At 44.0% G+C, this 22,355-nt stretch overlaps 1 protein-coding gene across 3 annotated transcripts in view; it reads right to left on the reverse strand.

Annotated features, from left to right (window-relative positions):
• Positions 1-20,245, reverse strand: part of dock11 (dedicator of cytokinesis 11) — a 112,508-nt gene extending 92,263 nt beyond the window's left edge. For all 3 annotated transcript variants that reach the window (XM_014206851.3, XM_014206849.3, XM_082977476.1), the window contains exons 1-5: positions 19,985-20,245; positions 8,774-8,890; positions 8,064-8,153; positions 6,176-6,258; positions 4,482-4,548 (exon numbers count right to left, since the gene is read on the reverse strand). In XM_014206851.3, the coding sequence (XP_014062326.3) occupies positions 4,482-4,548; positions 6,176-6,258; positions 8,064-8,153; positions 8,774-8,890; positions 19,985-20,086 (459 nt within the window). In that variant the 5' untranslated portion in view covers positions 20,087-20,245. The remainder of the gene's footprint in view (positions 1-4,481; positions 4,549-6,175; positions 6,259-8,063; positions 8,154-8,773; positions 8,891-19,984) is intronic.
• Between the last annotated feature and the right edge of the window lie 2,110 nt (positions 20,246-22,355).

A 22,355-nucleotide genomic window follows, 5' to 3' on the forward strand; every position in this document is an offset into this window, starting at 1 on the left:
TCATTTTGTAGTATAAAGTAGAATACTATAGTAAATACTGCAGTATGCTACAGACTACAAAAACACTACAGTAATTACTACAATAATGTCTCCAAAAACACTATAGTCCGCAAAACATTACAGTAATTGCAATAGTATATTATACTACAGTTTTAATTTGCATATACCCTGCCCATTTTCCTCCCCCAAATCCCAATTTGTGCCACCCATGTGAGAAACCTAAATGTCACGTATAAACTACATATTGTGTTCCCTACAGGTTATAGATCTCAGTCCTACCTAATTTACATACAGGTTATGGAAAATTTGCTCTTTGACTATTTTGTCAAGTAGGTTTCCTCCGGGAGAAACCCCTACTGTTATATCAAAGATAATAAAACTACAGTAATTTCCCCAAAAACACTACAGTAAATACTACTGTATACTACAGTCTGCAAAAACACTACAGTAATTACTATAGTAAATACTACGGAAACAATTACTACGGGATTTATCCTATAGTAAATTACAGTCATGTCCGCAACACTACAGTATTCTCTGTAATGTTTTTGAGGACTTCAGTCCGCAAAAATACTACAGTGAATACTCTGAAGTCCGCAAAAAAACTACTGTGAATAATATAGTATTTATACCATAGTATACTATAGTATTTTTCATGTGGAATTCCTCACCAATCTCCCTGATTGCATTATCATTGATTAATTATTATGGTCACTCCTCTCCTCTCTCTCTCCATTGCTCTGTTTCCCTCCCTCCCTCTCTCTCTCTCTCTCTCTCTCTCTCTCTCCAGTGGTTATAAAAGTAGGCTGGGATAAAAGGAGTAGGCTACATATAGATCTATAGTATCCTGATTCCTGCTGACAAACAAAACCAAAAGCAGGAATTACCAGTGACTTGCTCAATAAGGAAGTGGTCAGATGATGCAGATGCTAAGCTACAGGACTGTTTTGCTAGCATAGACTGAAATATGTTCTGGGATTCTACTGATGGCATTGAGGAGTACATCACATCAGTCACTGGCTTCATCAATAAGTGCATCAATGACGGTGTCCCCACAGTGACTGTACGTACATACTCCAACCAGAAGCCATGGATTACAGGCAACATCTGCACTTAGCTAAAGGGTAGGGCTGCCGCTTTAAAGGAGCAGGACTCTAACCCTGACACTTATAAGAAATCCTGCTATGCCCTCTGACGAAACATCAAACAGGCAAAGCGTCAATACAGGACTACACCGGCTCTGACGCTTGTCGGATGTGGCAGGGCTTGCAAACTACTACGGACCACAAAGGGAAGCACAGCTGCGAGCTGCCCAGTGACACGAGCCTACCAGACGAGCTAAATAACTTATATGCTCAGTTCGAGGCAAGCAACACTGAAGCATGCATGAGAGCATCAGCTATCCGGATGACTATGTGATCACCCTCTCCGTAACCGATGTGCGTAAGACCCTTAAACAGGTCAACATTCACAAGGCCGCAGGGCCAGACGGATTACCTGGACGTGTACTCTGAGCATGCGCTGACCAACTGGCACGTGTCTTCACTGACATTTTCAACCTGTCCCTGACCGAGTCTGTAATACCAACATGTTTCAAGCAGACAACCACAGTCCCTGTGCCCAAGAACACCAAGGTAACCTGCCTAAATGCCTAACAACCTGTAGCACTCACATCTGTAGCCATGAAGTGGCTGACATCAACATCATTATCCCAGAAACCCTAGACCCACTCCAATTTGCATACCGCCCCCAACAGATCCACATATCACGCAATCTCTATTGCACTCCACACTGCCCTTTCCCACCTGGACAAAAATAACACCTACGTGAGAATGCTATTCATTGACTACAGCTCAGCGTTCAACACCATAGTGCCGTCAAAGCTCATCACTAAGCTAAGGACAGTGGGACTAAAGACCTCCCTCTGCAGCTGGATCCTGGACTTCCTGACGGGCCGCCCCCAGGTAGTAAGGGTATGTAACAACACTTCTGCCACGCTGATCCTCAACATGGGGGCCCCTCAGGGGTGCGTGCTCAGTCCCCTCCTCTACTCCCTGTTCACCCACGACTGCATGGCCAGGCACAACTCCAACACCATCATTAAGTTTGCCGACGACACAACGTGGTAGGCCTGATCACCGACAACAATGAGACAGCCTATAGGGAGGAGCTCAGAGACGTGGCAGTGTGGTGCAAGGATAACAACCTCTCCCTCAACGTGATCAAGATAAATGAGATGATTGTGGACTACAGAAAAAGGAGGACCGAGCACGTCCCCATTCTCATTGACGGGGCTGTAGTGGAGCAGGTTGAGAGCTTCAAGTTCCTTGGTGTTTACATTTACATTTTAGTCATTTAGCAGACACTCTTATCCAGAGCGACTTACAGTAGTGAATGCATACATTTCATACATTTTTTCTCTGTACTGGTCCCCCGTGGGAATCGAACCCACAACCCTGGCGTTGCAAACACCATGCTCTACCAACTGAGCCACACATCACCAACAAACTATCATGGTCCAAACACACCAAGGCAGTTGTAAAGTGGGCATGACAACACCTATTCCCCCTCAGGAGTCTGAAAATATTTGGCATGGGTCCTCAGATCCCCAAAAAGCTCTACAGCTGCAGCATCGAGAGCATCCTGACTGGTTACATCACAGCCTGGTACGTTGGAACTGCTCGGCCTCCAACCGCAAAGCACTACAGAGGATAGTGCGTACGGCCCAGTACATCAATGAGGCCAAGCTTCCTGCCATCCAGGACCTCTGTACCAGGCGGTGTCAGAGGAAGGCCCTAAAAATTGCCAAAGACTCCAACCACCCTAGTCATAAACTGTTCTCTCTGCTACCGCACGGCAAAAAGTACCGGAGCACCAAGTCTTGGACCAAAAGGCTTCTTAACAGCTTCTACCCCCAAGCCATAAGACTCCTGAACAGCTAATGAAATGGCTAACCGGACTATTTTATTGTCCCCCCCCCCACACATTTGTATGCTGCTGCTACTCTGTTTATTATCCATGCATAGTCAGTTTACCTCTACCTACATGTACATATGACCTCAATTACCTCAACGAACCTGTGCCCCCGCACATTGACTCTGTACCGGTACCCCCTGTATATAGCCCCACTATTATTATTTTATTGTTGCCCCGTAATTATTAGTTATTTTTCTATTTTTCTTCTTTATTTTCATTCATTTTTTTTGTATTTTTTACTTCAGTTTATTTGAGTAAATACTTTCTTAACACTTATTTTTCTTAAAACTGCATTGTTGGTTAAGAGCTTTCACTGTAAGGTCTACACCTGTTGTATTCAGCACATGTGCCAAAACTATTTGATTTGATACACTATTACTGCTCTCTCCCTCTGAGACAAGATGTCTGGGGTGTAGCAATAAAGGACATTGTAAGACATTAGCCAGCCTCTTTTTGTGCTGCCTGGATTGATAGATGGCCTCTGCTCTGCTCTCTTTCTCCCTCTCTCTTCAGTACTTTGCTGTATTTAAAATGGCAGCCTATTTCCCTGTATAGTGCACTACATTTGGGCCCAGGACCCATAGGGCTCTGGTCAAAGGTAGTGCACTATATAGTGAATAGGGTTCCCTTGTAGCCGCAGGCCTAGAGTGATTCAGTGATAGCCTCTGCTGTCTGCTCTGTGCTCTCAGCAATATGTCTGGCAGCTGTTTATTTTCCTTCAATCGTTCAATTACAACCCTTTTTAATGTTAAGTTTATCCACATCCGGCCAGGCCGATGGGGGGGGGGGGGTCGATGAGAACTATTTTTAGAAAAGTAGAGCTCTGGTTTCACTGCTAAAGAGGAGTGAGGAGGACTTTGCTCATTAGGTGAGCGAGCTACTGGCTGGCTGCAGTAGCCTGGTCCCAGATCTGTTTGTGCTGTCTTGCCTACTCCTAATGTGACAATGACCATAGGCGTAGGCAAGATAGCACAAACACATCTGGAAACAGGCTGTGGCTGTAGACCCTACTGAGTACAGCTGCAAATGCTCTCCCGCCACAAAACCACATCATAGTGGCACAGTGGCGGTTAGAGTTTCTGGATGTAAGCTACGGTATCTCTATTGAATTACTGTTATTTGATGCATTGTATTGTATTGTTAGCATCTTTTCTAAAAATGCTTTGAGGGGGATGCAGCAATGTGTTGATGTTATGCTCAAAGTCAAAAGGGTATTTTAAACATGACTACCACCAAGCCAACCAGGCCTAGACACAAAAGACCCTTGAGCATACCAGACCACTCAACATCGTCTGATAATCAATGTCTCTCTCTCTCTCTCTCTCGCAAACATGTACGTAGCCACGCGTGCACCCCCCCCCACACACACACACACACACACACCACACACACACACACACACACACACACACACACACACACACACACACACACACACACACACACACACACACACACACACACACAGACTGGTCCATCACCCCCAGGCCTAACATTCCACTCACCTCATCTTTAGCGTCTTCATCGATCTCAAACACGTGAGCCGGCAGCTTGTCCATCTTCAGGCCTTTACTGTGAAAACACATGTCGTGTGAGAGAGAGGGTTGTTGTGTGAGAGAGAGGGTTGTCGTGTGTGAGAGAGGGTTGTCGTGTGAGAGAGAGGGTTGTTGTGTGAGAGAGAGGGTTGTCGTGTGTGAGAGAGGGTTGTCGTGTGTGAGAGAGGGTTGTCGTGTGAGAGAGAGGGTTGTTGTGTGAGAGAGAGGGTTGTTGTGTGAGAGAGAGGGTTGTTGTGTGAGAGGGAGGGTTGTTGTGCGAGAGAGATGGTTGTTGTGTGAGAGAGAGGGTTGTTGTGTGAGAGAGAGGGTTGTTGTGTGAAAGAGGTTGTTGTGTGAGAGAGAGGGTTGTTGTGTGAGAGAGAGGGTTGTTGTGTAGAGAGGGTTGTTGTGTGAGAGAGAGGGTTGTCGTGTGAGAGAGAGGATTGTTGTGTGAGAGAGAGGGTTGTCGTGTGAGAGAGGGTTGTCGTGTGAGAGAGAGGGTTGTTGTGTGAGAGAGAGGGTTGTTGTGTGGAGAGAGGGTTGTTGTGTGGAGAGGGTTGTTGTGTGGAGAGGGTTGTTGTGTGAGAGAGAGGGTTGTTGTGTGAGAGAGAGGGTTGTCGTGCGAGAGAGAGGGTTGTCGTGCGAGAGAGAGGGTTGTTGTGTGAGAGAGGGTTGTTGTGTGAGAGAGAGGGTTGTTGTGCGAGAGAGAGGGTTGTTAGCGAGAGAGAGGGTTGTTGTGCGAGAGAGAGGGTTGTTGTGTGAGAGAGGGTTGTTGTGTGAGAGAGAGGGTTGTTGTGTGAGAGAGAGGGTTGTTGTGTGAGAGAGAGGGTTGTTGTGTGGAGAGGGTTGTTGTGTGAGAGAGGGTTGTTGTGTGAGAGAGAGGGTTGTTGTGCGAGAGAGAGGGTTGTTGTGCGAGAGAGAGGGTTGTTGTGCGAGAGAGAGGGTTGTTGTGCGAGAGAGAGGGTTGTTGTGTGAGAGAGAGGGTTGTTGTGTGAGAGAGAGGGTTGTTGTGTGAGAGAGAGGGTTGTTGTGTGAGAGAGAGGGTTGTTGTGTGAGAGAGAGGGTTGTGTGAGAGGGAGGGTTGTTGTGTGAGAGAGAGGGTTGTTGTGTGAGAGAGAAGGTTGTTGTGTGAGAGAGAGGGTTGTTGTGTGAGAGGGAGGGTTGTTGTGTGAGAGAGAGGGTTGTTGTGTGTCAGCAACCCAGAACTATATACTCAATACATCAACTCCTTTCTACTGTATCTTGGTTCTGGTCATTTCAACAGTGTGTCTTTGTACAGTATCAAAAGCTAGTCTCTATCCTCAATGGATCAAAAGCTAGGCTATATCCTCAATGGATCAACAGTTAGTCTAAATCCTTAATGAATCAACAGCTAGGTTATAACCTCAGTGGATCAAAAGCTAGTCTATATTCTCAATGGATTAACAGCTAGTCTAAATCCTCAATGGATCAACAGCTAGTCGAAATCCTCAATGGATCAACAGCTAGTCGAAATCCTCAATGGATCAACAGCTAGTCTATATCGTCAATACATCTACGCCTTGCTTCCTATCTACAATCTGGTCATTTCTATGCTGTTTCTTTCTATCAATGGCTTTTCTTTTCCAGATTTATTGCACCTTGGAAGCATGCGTGTATCAATAGCTTTTCTATTCTAGACTTACGTTGGGAGCATGCGGAAATCTCCCGAGTACGCTTCATACTTGTAGTTGATGACATGCCAGTCCGTGTTGTAAGTCTTGATGCACTGCCAAACAGGTCAACATTCGAGCTCAATTAGTAACATTACAACACCAGGGGACCAGGGTAATAAAGAGTTCACAGTTCACACCATGCCAGAAAAGTGTCATTTATGTCAAGTTTAGAGGTCGACCGGCATGGCCGATTAATTAGGGCCGATTTCAAGTTTTCATAACAATCGGTAATATGGCATTTTTGGACGCCGATTATGGACAATTACATTGCACTCCACGAGGGGACTGCGTGGCAGGCTGACCACTTGTTACCCGAATGCAGCAAGGAGCAAAGGTAAGTTCCTAGCTAGCATTAAACTTATCTTATAAAAAACAATCAATCTTAACATAATCACTAGTTAACTACACATGGTAGATGATATTACTAGTTTATCTAGCTTGTCCTGCGTTGCATATAATCAATGCGGTGCCTGTTAATTTATCATCGAATCACAGCCTACTTCGCCAAACGGGTGATGATTTAACAAGCGCATTCGTGAAAAAATCACTGTCGTTGCACCAATGTGTACCTAACCATAAACATAAATGCTTTTCTTAAAATCAATACACAAATATATTTTTTTAAACCTGCATATTTAGTTAATATTGCCTGCTAACATGAATTTATTTTAACAAGGGAAATTGTGTCACTTCTCTTGCGTTCAGTGCAAGCAGAGTCAGGGTATATGCAGCAGTTTGGGCCGCATGGCTCGTTGCGAACGGTGTGAAGACCATTTCTTACTAACAAAGACCGTAATTAATTTGCCAGAGTTTTACACAATTATGACATAACATTCAAGGTTGTGCAATGTTACAGCAATATTTAGACTTAGGGTTTCCACCCGTTGGATAAAATACGGAACAGTTCCGTATTTCACTGAAAGAATAAAAGTTTTGTTTTCGAAATGATAGTTTCCGGATTTGACCATATTAATGACCTAAGGCTCATATTTCTGTGTGTTTATTATATTATAATTAAGTCTATTATTTGACATTTGATAGAGCAGTCTGACTGAGCGGTGGTAGGCAGCAGCAGGCTCGTAAGCATTCATTCAAAACAGCACTTTCCTGCGTTTGCCAGCAGCTCTTCACTGTGCTTCAAGCATTGCGCTGTTTATGATTTCAAACCTATCAACTCCCGAGATTAGGCTGGCAATACTATAGTGCCTATAAGAACATCCAATAGTCAAAGGTATATGAAATACAAATGGTATAGAGAGAGAAATAGTCCTATAATACCTATAATAACTACAACCTAAAACTTCTTAACTGGGAATATTGAAGACTCATGTTAAAAGGAACCACCAGCTTTCATATGTTCTCATGTTCTGAGCAAGGAACTTAAACGTTAGCTTTTTTACATGGCACATATTGCACTTTCTCTCCAACACGGTGTTTTGCATTATTTAAACCAAATTGAACATGTTTCATTATTTATTTGAGACTAAATAGATTTTATTGATGTATTATATTAAGTTAAAATAAAAGCATTCATTCAGTATTGTTGCAATTGTCATTATTACAAATATATATATAAACATTTATTAATCGGTATCGGCTTTATTGGCCCTCCAATAATCGGCACCGGCGTTGAAAAATAATAATCGGTCTACCTCTAGTCAAGCTGTCAAGTTTTTGCTTTAGGTATGGTGCTCGCTGAGTAACAGTTAACAGGTCAACATCTCTCGATTGGGACCAACCAGCAGTTTGTTTCTGGTCAGGCATCGAAGTTCCTATTGATTCCTATTACGATATAGGCTTGTCAAGTTTTCTCTACAGGCATTTATTTGTTGTGTACTAGTGTTGACTGAATGAGAACCTCTTTGGCAAACAGGCTCTTGGCGTCCCTCTCTGCATTCTGGGGCACGGAGGGAACCACGGTCCTCCTCTGACGAGAGATCTGAGACTCCTACACAGAGGGGGGGGGGGGGGGGGGGGAGTTGGGTTGGAAAGAGATGAGGGTGAACAGTCGTTTAAGCTTTTACTGCTTTGAGTCTCCTGATCAGAACCACGTGTGTTTGAATAATGTGTATTTGAAAGAGTCCCAATAATCTGTCAGTGACTGAGTTAAACTGGACTGGCTGGGTCGCTTGGTTTTAACTAATAAATATGTCCCTCCTTGCAGGGGAGAACAAGGCTGTGAACTGGTGGATAATGGGGAAAAGACACCTTTTCGTAGAAACAGAAATCTATAAGAACGCCCTCCCTGAGTCAATTATCACAGAATTTGCTGATCTTGGTATAAAATAAACCACCGTTCCTGCAGTTTTTTCTGGTATCATATTATATGCTACTGTGGGGATGTATGTCGCAATGCTGTCGCTAGCTTCCCTACAAAATGTGGGCCTGGTTATCCAGTGTTTCTAGCAGCATATTTGAAAGAGTATTGTCACTTTTATAAATATTCTCAAATAAAACATTGAATTTGAACAAACTAAACAAATGTTTCCTGTGTGTGTGTGTGTGTGTGTGTGTGTGTGTGTGTGTGTGTGTGTGTGTGTGTGTGTGTGTGTGTGTGTGTGTGTGTACCGAGATGTCGTCGACAGGACACTGCAGCAGGTCTCTGTGAGGGTCACTGTGGATCTGGGCTTTCCTCTGAAACACCACGTTCTCATAGTCCAACGGCTCAATGATCTTAGGCTGCTCCTGTAGAGAAACATAGACGGTCAAGTTACCAAGAGACACACAGATAAGCTAACCACACATTTACACGACATTTACATTACATTTCGGTCATTCAGCAGACGCTCTTATCCAGAGCAACTTACAATGAGTGCAGGAAGGTAAGCCAATTACAGTCACTGCAAGTAAAAACCTTTGTTCAATAAAGCAGCTATCAGCTAAATCAGTGCTAACGAGAAAAGACAATGCAAATGCAGACAGACACATAAACACAAAGGCACACACCCTCACCCACTACTTCACATAAACAGGGAGATACGTTGGATAGATTTGCTTTGTCATTTATGCTATTTATTTCCCATATGTATTTGCCATGTCGTTCTTAAAGCACTATGTTGTTTATTGTGACAATATTTGTTAGCTCTTTTGTAAGCAGTAAGCTAAAGTAAGCCTGAGTGTACAAAACATTAAGAACACCTTCCTAATATTGAGTTGTACCCCCGTTTTGCCCAAAGAATAGCCTAAATTCATCGGGGCATGGACTCTGCAAGGTGTCGAAAGCGTTCCACAGGGATACTGGCCCTGTTGACTCCAATGCTTCACACAGTTGTGTCAAGTTGGCTGGATGTCCTTTGGGTGGTGGACCATTCTTGATACACACAGGAAACTGTTGAGTGTGAAAAAAACAGCAGCGTTGCAGTTCTTGACACACTCAAACCGGTGTGCCTGGCACCTACTACCATAGCCCATTGAAAACCATATCAAGAAGCTGATTAAACAGCATGATCATTACACAGGTGTCTGTAATAAAGCCCTTTTGTGGGGTAAATCTCATTCTGATTGGCTGGGCCTGGCTCCCAATTGGGTGGGCATATCCAATTGGGAGCCATTTTTTCCCCAGATGTTTTCCATTGGTAGGGCTACCCATGTGTCTCTCCTGACTCAGAAAGCCTGCTCACTGATGTCAATACCAAAGCTGATAATTGTGACTTGACTGAATTGTAATGATGTGAATAATAATAATGATGATGATGGTGAGAACCCAGTATAGCCTAACCTAACCCTTTAATCATGGGCTATTGTTACCTTGTGTCTCTAAAATCACTATGTTTCCATTTTTATAGCCATGTGACAAAGACTTTATTTTTTTAATTAAAACGTACACATTTTCGCCTTTTTCCACACTAAATGTTTCATTTTCATAACTGATCAACATTTGGTATGCTATAGCCTATAGATAAATATTCTGCCCATATGAACACATTTATTTAGTCCATATAAAGAACAGATATTCATGATTTCATGAAAATCAGCAAACAGAAGCGACATTGTTTCACATTCTTTAATAAAATACTGAAACAGAAACATGCAGCTGGCTTCACAGTTTCCCTGAAACAGGCCTACAGCGAAACTCCACGTATATCAACAACGTTGAGTGCGCCAGGGGGGGTCTGTGTGCTGCATAGTACCTTCCGCAAAAAGACACGCGTTTGTGACGATGCCCAAGACTGACCAATAAAGTCCTCCTAGCTACTGAATCCTGAGCTCTCATGGTGGTGTCATTGTGAAAAAGCACAGTGCGTTTCATCTCTCCCCCTCAATATGATCCGTAGAGGGGACAGAGTATCATAGGGGTGGCTGTGGACCGGGTACAAAACAGACCAGAGTCCCAGACGAGTAACACAACGCACTAACAGCATGGTGTAATTCTGAAAAAAGCACAGTGTGTTTCAGCTTTCCTCTGTCTGGGCAGTTGTTTGGAAGCTGAAACTGAAAAACATCTCTCTGCTCTTTTCCCACCTGATCTGTTCTGCTCTGCTGGACTAGCGATTTGTCAATGTGACAGAGAGAAGCTACTCTCCCTGAACTAAAGATGTCTGAGGTTAGAGGGCAGAGATCACAGAGAGACACAAAGTTCAGAGGGCGGCTGCAGAGCATGAAAAGAGAGAGACTCGCTCATTTTATTATCAAAATCTAGAAAAGAGACGTTCAATTCTACAACAACCTACAAGGAAGCAATTCCCAAACCGTCCATAACAAAGCCATCACCTACAGAGAGATTAACCTAGAGAAGAGTCCCCTAAGCAAGCTGTTCCTGGGGCTCTGTTCGCAAACACAAATAGACCCCACAGAACCCCAGGACAGCAACATGATTAGACCCAACCAAATCACCAGAAAACAAAAACATAATCACTTGACACATTGGAAATGATTAACCAAAAAACAGAGCAAAATGGAGCACACAGTGGCAGGATACCTGACCAGAATATCTGACCACTGTGACTGACCCAAAATTAAGGAAAGCTTTGACTATGTACAGACAGTGAGCTTAACCTTGCTATTGAGAGAGGCCGCTGTAGGCAGACAATTAGGTGGAAACTGAGTTTAGATTACAGACCCACAAATAATTTGAAAACAAATCCCATTCTAATAAACTCCCATATCTATTAGGTGAAATATCACAGTGTGCCATCAAAGCAGCAAGATGTGTGACCTGTTGCCACAAGAAAAAGGCAACCAATGAAGCACAAACACCATTGTAAATACAACCCATATTTATGTGTATTTACTTTCCCTTTTGGACTTTAACCATTTGCCCAACATTACAACACAGTACAACACAGCCATAATATGACATTTGAAATGTCTCTATTCCTTTGAAACTTTTGTGAGTGTAATGTTTATTGTTCATTTCTGATTGTTTATTTCACATATGTTTCCCATGCCGATAAAGCCCTTTGAATTGAATTTAACTGAATTGAGAGAGAGAGAGAGAGAGAGAGAGAGAGAGAGAGAGAGAGAGAGAAATAAACAATAACCAGAGAAGAAGAGAGAGAGCATGAACAGAGGGAAAGGCAGCTGTGAAAAATATTAGGGTGACTGCTGGACTGGAGGAGATCTTTAGAGCAGCTGGAGGATCACTCAAAACATTGAGAGGATTGTGAACACACGGCACAGTAGTCTAGTTCATCAGAATGCCCTTTGAGGGGTTGGAGTCCAACACTGACACCAGAGGTTGGCTGTGTTACATGGTCCCTACTGAAGTACTCTGTAGAGGGGTTAGGCACTGCACAGGGTTCTAATAATGCCTTATAACCTTTGACCTTAGGGTCTTAGTTCCTGGCTACTGTTTCTTTTTTGACGCCAGGGTTCAGAGGGGGGTTGCTTGCTGCAGTGAGTGAAAATTAGCGTAGCAGGGCACAAGTTATTGCAGGAGTTCTTACTTCATCAGCCATTAGAGAGTGGCTCAGTCTGACATGTTACCATGGCAACACAATCACAAAACAAAGATGGCTGCTCCACCACATCGCTGGTGTGATATCACTGCATCCTGTTGAGAGTTTCACAGAGAAGTGAATGATTTCATATCCTATATTCAAAGACATTTACAGAGAAAACAGGCTAAGTCACGTGAATCAGTCCAGGACAAAGCAAGTCAGCCAAGGAGAAGCAACTAGGAAAAGTTAATAATTATTCATTCCAACAATAGTGCAAGGCTCAGCAGAAGCAGGCGAAAATATGACATAGGATAAGCCTTGCTTGAATACAATGTAATCTGTTCTATGTAAGGTAATAGACTCCTGGGCCTGAGGGCAGTTTCATGCAGCCCAGAATGTGGTAGAGCTCTATCCATATTAGAGGAGACTGTTCTGCAGTAACCACTGAGCATTGGCCAAGGACTTTGGGAAAAGACTCAAGGGAGAGAGAGAGACACAGTCAGCTAACATGTCAGAGAACCACCAGGCCCCTCTCTAGGACTCCCGGCTCAAACACCCTGCCACAGTTCAGTGCACAGCTGTAAGTGTGTCCCACCTGGCACGCCGAGGGTCTGCTGTACTGCTGCCCAGGGAATTAGGGAGTGTGGGGAGAGGACATGCTGGTGCACAGTGATTCTCCCTCTCTTTCGCACTCCTCCCCTCCCCCAGTCATTGTTCTCTGTCTCACACACACACACGCACATGCATGTGTATTCATGTGCAGTTGAAGTCGGAAGTTTACACACACTTAGGTTGGAGTCATTAACTCGTTTTTTAACCACTTAACAAATGTCTTGTTAACAAACTATAGTTTCAGCAAGTCGGTTAGAACATTTACTTTGTGCATGACACAGGTAATTTTTCCAACAATTGTTTACAGAAAGATTATTTCACTTAACCTCTCTAGGGTATGTGGGACGAAATCGTCCCACCTACTCAACAGCCAGTGGAATCCCGTGGCGCGATATTCAAATACCTTAGAAATGCTATTACTTCAATTTCTCAAACATATGACTATTTTACACCATTTTAAAGACAAGACTCTCGTTAATCTAACTACACTGTTCGATTTCAAAAAGGCTTTACAACGAAAGCAAAACATTAGATTATGTCAGCAGAGTACCCAGCCAGAAATAATCAGACACCCATTTTTCAAACTAGCATATAATGTCACATAAACCCAAACCACAGCTAAATGCAGCACTAACCTTTGATGATCTTCATCAGATGACACTCCTAGGACATTATGTTATACAATACATGCATGTTTTGTTCAATCAAGTTCATATTTATATCAAAAACCAGCTTTTTACATTAGCATGTGACGTTCAGAACTAGCATACCCACCGCAAACTTCCGGTGAATTTACTAAATTACTCACGATAAACGTTCACAAAAAAACATAACAATTATTTTAAGAATTATAGATACAGAACTCCTTTATGCAATCGCTATGTCCGATTTTAAAATAGCTTTTCGGCAAAAGCACATTTTGCAATATTCTGAGTAGATAGCTCGCCATCACGGGCTAGCTATTTTGACACCCACCAAGTTTGGCCCTCACCAAACTCAGATTTACTATAAGAAAAATTGGATAACCTTTGCTGTTCTTCGTCAGAATGCACTCCCAGGACTTCTACTTCAATAACAAATGTATTTCAAGGCCTACCTTCCAACTCAGTGCCTCTTTGCTTGACATTATGGGAAAATCAAAAGAAATCAGCCAAGACCTCAGAAAACAAATTGTAGACCTCCACAAGTCTGGTTCATCCTTGGGAGCAATTTCCAAACACCTGAAGGTACCACGTTCATCTGTACAAACAATAGTTTGCAAGTATAAACACCATGGGACCACACAGCCGTCATCCCACTCAGGAAGGAGACGCGTTCTGTCTCCTAGAGATGAACGTACTTTGGTGCGAAAAGTGAAAATCAATCCAAGAACAACGGCAAAGGACCTTGTGAAGATGCTGGAGGAAACAGGTACAAAGGTATCTATATCCACAGTAAAACGAGTCCTATATAAACATAACCTGATAGGCCGCTCAGCAAGAAAGAAGCCACTGCTCCAAAACTGCCAAAAAAAAGCCAGACTACGGTTTGCAACTGCACATGGGGACGAAGATCGTACTTTTTAGAGAAATGTCCTCTGGTCTTGTCACGCCCTGACGTGAGAGAGACGTTTTATTTCCTCTATTTTGGTTAGGTCAGGGTGTGATGTGGGGTGAGCATTCTATGTCATGTATTTCTTTGTGTTTGGCCGAGTATGGTTCATAATCAGGGGCAGCTGTCTATCGTTGTCTCTGATTGGGAATCATACTTAGGCAGCCTTTTCCCCACCTGTATTTGTGGGTAATTATTATTTTCTGTGTGTGTTTTGTGTGCGCCTCAGTTGCGTCACGTTCGATTCTGTTTACCTGGTTTTTGTTTCGTTCAGTTTCACTTCAATAAAAGAATGTGGAATTACCGGCACGCTGCACCTTGGTTAATTTACGACAGGGAATTTGAAGATAGCGAACGTGACAGAATTACCCACCACAAGAAGACCAAACAGCGTGCGCCTACGGGGAAGATGAGGTGGACATGGGAGGACATCCTGGATGGCAAAGGATCCTGGACGTGGGAGGAGATCCAGGCCGGAAGGGATCACCTCCCATGGGAACAGGTGGAAGCAGCGAGGGAGGAACAGCGACGAGATTGGGAGACATGGAAACGACGGAAGCCCGAGAGGCAGCCCCCCCCAAATTCACGGGGAGATTGGCTAAGTCATGGTTCAGACCTGAGCCAACTCCCCGTGCTTACCGTGGGGAGCGTGTGACTGGTCAGGCAACGTGTTATGCGGTGATACAAGACAAAATAACCAGCAATGAAACATTCTAACATGACTGAAGTTATACACTGCGGTCCATGGCTAGATCATTTAAATGACAAGAAATGGAAGAGGATAACATTTTTGCACTTGCCGGGCTAAACTGAGCATCCAGCCAGGACGGGTTGTGTCAGCCATACTCTCCAGACCTCCAGTGCGTCTCTTTGGCCCAGGATATCCTGCGCCAGCTCTACGCACGGTGTCGCCAGTACGCCTTCACAGCCCAGTTCGTCCTGTGCCAGCGCCCCGCACTTGCAGGGCTAAAGTAAGCATTCAGCCAGGACGGGTTGTGCCAGCCCTAAGCCCCAGACCTCCAGTGCGCCTCCACGGCCCAGTATACCCTGTGCCTGCTCTGCGCACCCGGTCTCCAATGCGTCTCCCCAGTCCGGTGAGACCTGTTCCAGCACCACGTAAGAAGCCTCCAGTGATGATCTATGGTCCGAAGCCTCCAGTGATGATCCATGGCACGAAGCCTCCAGTGATGATCCATGGCCCGGAGCCTGTAGTGATGATCCAACGCACGAAGCCTCCAGTGATAATCCATGGTCCGGAGCCTCCAGTGATAATCCATGGTCCGGAGCCTCCAGTGATAATCCATGGCACGAAGCCTCCAGTGATGATCCATGGTGCGGAACCTGTAGTGATGATCCATGGCACGGAGCCTACAGCGAAGTCCCCCGGTCCGGAGCCTCCAGCGACGTCCCCCAGTCCGGAACCTCCAGCGACGTCCCCCAGTCTGGAGCCTCCAGCGACGGTCCCCAGTCCAGAGCCTGCAGCGACGGTCCCCAGTCTGGAGCCTCCAGTGAAGGTCTGCAGTCCAGAGTCTTCAGCGACGGTCTGCAGTCCAGTGTCTTCAGCGACGGTCTGCAGTCCAGAGTCTTCAGTGACGGTCTGCAGTCCAGAGTCTCCAGCAGCGTTCTGCAGTCCAGAGTCTCCAGCGGTGGTCTGCAGTCCAGAGCCTCCGGCGATGATCCACTGTCCGGTTCCTCCTCCGACGATCCACGGTCCGGTAAGACAAAAGCGGAGGGATCAGCGGGCGGAGCGGGGGCTACGCCCCGAACCTGAGCCGCCACCATGGGTAGATGCCCACCCGGACTCTCCCCTATAGGTTCAGGTTTGCGGCCAGGAGTCCGCACCTTTGGGGGGGGGGGGGGGGGGGGGGGTACTGTCACGCCCTGACCTGAGAGAGATGTTTTATTTCCTCTATTTTGGTTAGGTCAGGGTGTGATGTGGGGTGGGCATTCTATGTCATGTATTTCTTTGTGTTTGGCAAAGTATGGTTCCTAATCAGGGGCAGCTGTCTATCGTTGTCTCTGATTGGGAATCATACTTAGGCAGCCTTTTCCCCACCTGTATTTGTGGGTAATTATTATTTTCTGTGTGTGTTTTGTGTGCGCCTCAGTTGCGTCACGTTCGAATCTGTTTACCTGGTTTTTGTTTTGTTCAGTTTCACTTCAATAAAAGAATGTGGAATTACCGGCACACTGTGCCTTGGTTAATTTACGACAGGGAATTTGAAGATAGCGAACGTGACAGGTCTGATGAAACAAAAATAGAACTGTTTGGCCATAATGACCATCGTTATGTTTGGAGGAAAAAGGGGGAGGCTTGCAAGCCAAAGAACACCATCCCAAACGTAAAGCACGGGGGTGGCAGCATCATTTTGTGAGGGTGCTTTGCTGCAGGAGGGACTGGTGCACTTCACAAAATAGATGGCATCATGAGGGAGGAAAATGATGTAGATATATTGAAGCAACATCTCAAGACATCAGTCAGGAAGTTAAAGCTTGGTCGCAAATGGTTCTTCCAAATGGACAATGACCCCAAGCGTACTTCCAAAGTTGTGGCAAAATGGCTTAAGGACAACAAAATCAAGGTATTGGAGTGGCCATCACAAAGTCCTATAGAACATTTGTGGGCAGAACTGAAAAAGCGTGTGTGAGCAAGGAGGCCTACAAACCTGACTCAGTCACTGAGTCTCTGTCAGGAGGAATGGGCCAAAATTCACCCAACTTATTCTGGGAAGCTTGTGGAATGCTACCCAAAATGTTTGACCCAAGTTAAGCAATTTAAAGGCAATGCTACCAAATACTAATGGAGTGTATGTAAACTTCTGACCCACTGGGAATGTGATGAAAGAAATTAAAGCTGAAATAAATCATTCTCTCTACTATTATTCTGACATTTCACATTCTTAAAATACTGACCTAGGACAGGGAATTTTTACTAGGATTAAATGTTAGGAATTGTGAAAAACTTAGTTTAAATGTATTTAGTTAAGGTGTATGTAAACTTCCGACTTCAACTGTACATGGTAAACAACATAGTCGCTGGGCCTCACAATCAGCTACTGTAGGTAGGCTCTGCTGCCTGCTTAATTCATTACTTCTAGCAGCTCAGAGGAGAGCAGCAGCTTCCTGTCATGTGCAACAGGTTGGGCAGCAGTGGAACCACAGAACCAGAAGATACAGTTCCATTGCGACAGATCGTGTTACAGAGAGAGAGAGAGAGCGAGAGGAGAGATAGCGAGAGAAGGTGGGAGAGAGAGTCATAGGAGAGATAGAGAGAGAAGGGGGAGAGAGAGAGAAAGCGAAGAGATAGAGAGAGAAGGTGGGAGAGAGAGTCATAGGAGAGATAGAGAGAGAAGGGGGAGATATAGAGAGAGAGGAAAAGAGAGAGGGAGAGAAAGAGAGAGAGAGTTCTGGCTCAGCTCCTTTAGAGAAGAACAGCCTGGGAGAGAAAGAAAACGAAAGAGAGAAGAAGAAACACAGAGGAAGAAAGGAGGAAGAGGGGGTTAGTTCTGGTTGGGGCGTAGCCGCCTGCCTGCTACATTCGCCCATATATAGTCACTTTCTCATCTCTTTATGGGACTTTACTGTACGTCACACCGCTTTTTCAACTCAGCGATCAATCTGGCCCCGGACACTCCAAACACCATCACTGGCTTTGGCTATAATGTTAGTGAGATAAGTACTTTTCCAGATTGCTGTGCGTCTTATACAGTTCAGTGGAAAGACAGAGGAGAAGTCTATCTCTAGCAGATGGGCTTTACTACTGCCGTTTATGTGTACACACGCACGCATGCACCAACACACACACACATGCACCAACAATTCCAATGTCCTCCCCCTGACCCCAATAAGTACTTCAGTCTGTGTGTTTACTGAGAACACAGACTTCCCATGACCCACAACCCTTGACCTGACTTGAATTGAGTAAATACACAATCTTACATGTATATCGTTCCTCTAGATCAAAACAACACCTCTTGAGACTCTTCAGGAGCTTCCTTATGATCTAAGAGACCCTAGTCAATTACAGTATGTTCATTTCAGCTAACATTCAAAACGTCTCAATGTCTTATGAGCTGAAACTAGGTGAAGGCTTTTAATTGAGCTTTCAGATCACAGAGAATGGAGCCCAGAACAAAGGAAATACCTACTCCTTGAAATGAATGTAGGAAAGGTCATTTCTAGACACACCAACTGAGAGATACAGGAATATGGAAAGAGCAGAAAACTGTTAATTCCAGGAAGGAGAATAAGACAAGCAGCCCCATTGACATAAGTGACACACACACGCACACGCACATGCACAAACACACACAGGAAGCATGGTTGGAGCATGCCTCCAGGGAATCCCCATGTGAGAATGTCGGCTCCTCTGCAACCTCCACAAAACAGGGCTTGTTCTCCATTACCATGGCGACCATTACCTTGAGGATCATCCGCTCAACCAGACACAACACACTTCGGGACCTGTGTTGCCTAGCACACGTCAGTCAGCGTCAAACCTCACCACAAGATTACTATGTCTGATTGACTTCACGTGACTGGAGATATTTGGGAATAAAAAGATCTGGCCTAAGAGGTCTGCAAAAGTCCACTGAATGTTTTCTTGGCTGGGATTTTGCATCATATGAGAAAGAGACAAATGTCTAGCGAATCAGAGGACATTGACAGTGTGGGAGAGTTTACACACACACACACACACACACACACACACACACACACACACACACACACACACACACACACACACACACACACACACACACCACATAGAACCAAAAGGAGCCCTGTGTGAGTGATTAAATCTCAGTGCCTCTTTCAGCATTATATGCAATTTATCTCAAGCCATACCCTGCATCAAAGTGTTTCAGGCCAATACTACACACAGTCCAACTGTAACACAAACCCCGACCAGTGCACAAATCATGATCCATGACACAGCACTTACTATTGTCCTTTCAACAAAGAAAAAGGAAATGCTTCTATAGAGACTGCACTCTTACTGTAGGCCTAGCTATAATCAAAGACCACCAGGATAAATAATGATACTTTACATGCCTGGAACATCAAATATTCAGTACTGGGGAAAAGAAAGGACCAGGCTACAGGACAGGGAAAAGGGATAGCTAGGCAAACCATGCAGTCTAGCTGCACATTCAACCTCAGAACTGGCACTGCTCAATTCTCAAGCACACAAAAGCCGCCGCTGGAGCTGAAGCCAAGAGAAATGGAATACCATGTGTTCTCTCTCTTCTGATCTGCCTGAACAATGTCACACCACTATCCACAGGGAAAAGACACAAACACGACACTTCCTTTATATGGACATTATCCCGTTTCAATATGGTCATTTTCTGCTAACCGTCACTGCTTAATTACCAGCGGATTACGACGTAATACGCATTTTTAAATTGAAAGAGGTAGCTTGTATCCTAATCAAATGTAGCAAGCGCTGCTCAGTGGGTGACGAATAGGAAATGGTGAGACGCTGACACGCGTCTTCGATAATAACTGGGGGGGGGGGGAAATTGTCTTTCGACATTCAGACATTCAAGTAACGTTATGAACTAAAAGTACACATAGGCTTTTCAGGATTAAACCGAATAAATGGAGCGGACCCTCGGGCTATGGTTTCGTGAGCGGGTTTGGACAGCAAGGTAGGCTACCGTTAGCTAGCTAAAGAAGAGATCATCATACTAACCACAATCACCGATGTCCTCACAGCCTCGGAGACGCTTTGCCTGAGTTCCGCTGCCGTTCCTGGTTTACTCAACCTTTTGGTAAATTTCCGTACCTCCGACATAGCTCTCTTTCTCGTGAAAACCTCCACCTAAATCCCGGTATAACTGAGGGCATGCCACGGAGCTCAAGCAGCTGCAGACAGTTGTGACAGATGCGGATGGACCAGGCAGGCAGCGTTGGCGTAGTGAGGCGGGGCTGGAGCGTGTGAAGAGGACCGAGAAGGATTCTCGAGCATCTCGCGCGCCTCCTGCCTGTTCCCCCTCATTCGATAGGGGATCAGGTACACGCCTCAAATACCTGACCAACCACTGTTAAAAAATAGTAACCTACCAAATTGCATGAACACCTATACTAATATTCATGTGATAAATTCATAGAACAGTTGACTTTTGTAATATTTTTTTTTATTTATGTTTTGTCTCCTATGAATTGGAGATGATCAGTATTTTGGGTAGATTATAGGTGGGAATTCTTATTAGATGGTTTGGTTGTTTAGCAACAAACTATGGGGCAAAACAGATAAAGTTGGTTTAGGTTGTTGCTAACATTTAAACTATATTTCGTCTCCAATGTTTATTGAAAACATAAATAAATGTGCACAATGAGCACTTCTTGTCTCTCAAATACATCCTTGCAGCACATTTTCGCCATATTTGATATGAAACCAGTCGAAACACCTCAAAACAAGACATTGTATCAAGAACAAGATGCAACTAACTGCAAAGGGCGACTTACGATTCCCCACATGTCAGTTTCTTGTCATTGTTGCTATCTTTCCATACAGAATCACAACAGACAAACTGCTGCCCCATTAAAGCGTGCGCATCGTTTTCGTGACGTCATCAGCAATACCTATCCAAAGGTGAAATATGAGAGAATGCCGCGCTCTAGTGGACAATGATGAGAACCACAGCAGATCATCAAATTCAGATTCTGTAGGGATTTGAACAATTTCTATTTTGTCTTTCATACCCCCAAATTATAAATAAACAAGTTTCGTTGATTTGCACTCATACATTTAAAAATAAGAGTCAATGTTTATATGTAATATAATGATGATAGTAATGATGATGATGATACAATTGCCATAAGGGGCCAAACCACATGTCTTACTCTCCAGTAAACAGATTAGATTCCAGAACACAGGGCCTGTTGTTCTGAGTTAGCCTGCGTCAGATTAGCCACCATTAAAGTCAAGGAAACCAATACACAAACAGTTTGTTTCTGGATAAAATGATTCAGAGAAGTTTGTGAGCCACAACCAGTGGTGTGAAGTACTTCAGTAAAAATACTTTAAAGTACTACTTAAGTAGTTTTTCGGGGTATCTGTACTTTACTTTACTACTCATATTTTTGACAACTTTTACTTTTACCTCAGTACATTACTAAAGAAAATGATGTACTTTTTACTCCATACATTTTCACGGATACCCAAAAGTACTTGTTACATTTTGAATGCTTAGCAGGATAGGAAAATTGTCAAATTCACACACTTATCAAGAAAACATCCCTGGTCATCCTACTGCCTCTGATCTGGCGGACTCACTAAACACACATGCTTCATTTGTAAATTATGTCTCAGTGTTGGAGTGTGCCCCTGGCTATCCATACATTAAAATAACACGAAAAGGGTGCTGTCTGGTTTGCTTAATATAAGGAATTTTAAATTATTTATACTTTTACTTTTAACTATATTTTAGCAATAACATTTACTTTTGATACTTAAAATATATTTAAAACCAAATACTTTTAGACTTTTACTCAAGTAGTATTTTACTGGGTGACTTTCTCTTTTACTTGAGTCATTTTCTATTAAGGTATCTTAACTTTTACTCAAGTATGACAATTGTGTACTTTTTCCACCACTGGCCACAACCAAATTCTGATTCCATCAAGCCTTGTCATCATCCATCCATCTATTTATATCTGTGGGCTGACTTTGATAGATAATGAATCTTACTCGGGGTATAGTAGGTTCCTACCCACCCAAACCATGTATTTGAAAAAAAAAGTGCACTATACAGCCACTGGGCAACAAGCAGTGAAGTGTGGGTAAGTTATGAGATCTTACACTAATCGAGAGGTCATGGGTATTCTCCCTATTTGTTCGATCTAGGCACACTTTTAGATAGGGTGAACTCATATTATGTCATAACCACATATGTGTTTATTAGCCACCTAGGGGCCTAGGATGAAAACCAAGATCATGTTGGATACGCAGTTTTTATGCTATGGTGGGTAAATTCCCATTGAGGGTTAGTTCAACCTCTGCTGGACACAGTAGTACCTGAGGTACTAGCTGAAGAAAAGCGGAATGAGACCCTTCTCTG

Source organism: Salmo salar, chromosome 07 (assembly GCF_965601325.2).
Source record: "Salmo salar chromosome 07, fSalSal1, whole genome shotgun sequence".
In the NCBI taxonomy this organism is placed as follows: domain Eukaryota; kingdom Metazoa; phylum Chordata; class Actinopteri; order Salmoniformes; family Salmonidae; genus Salmo; species Salmo salar.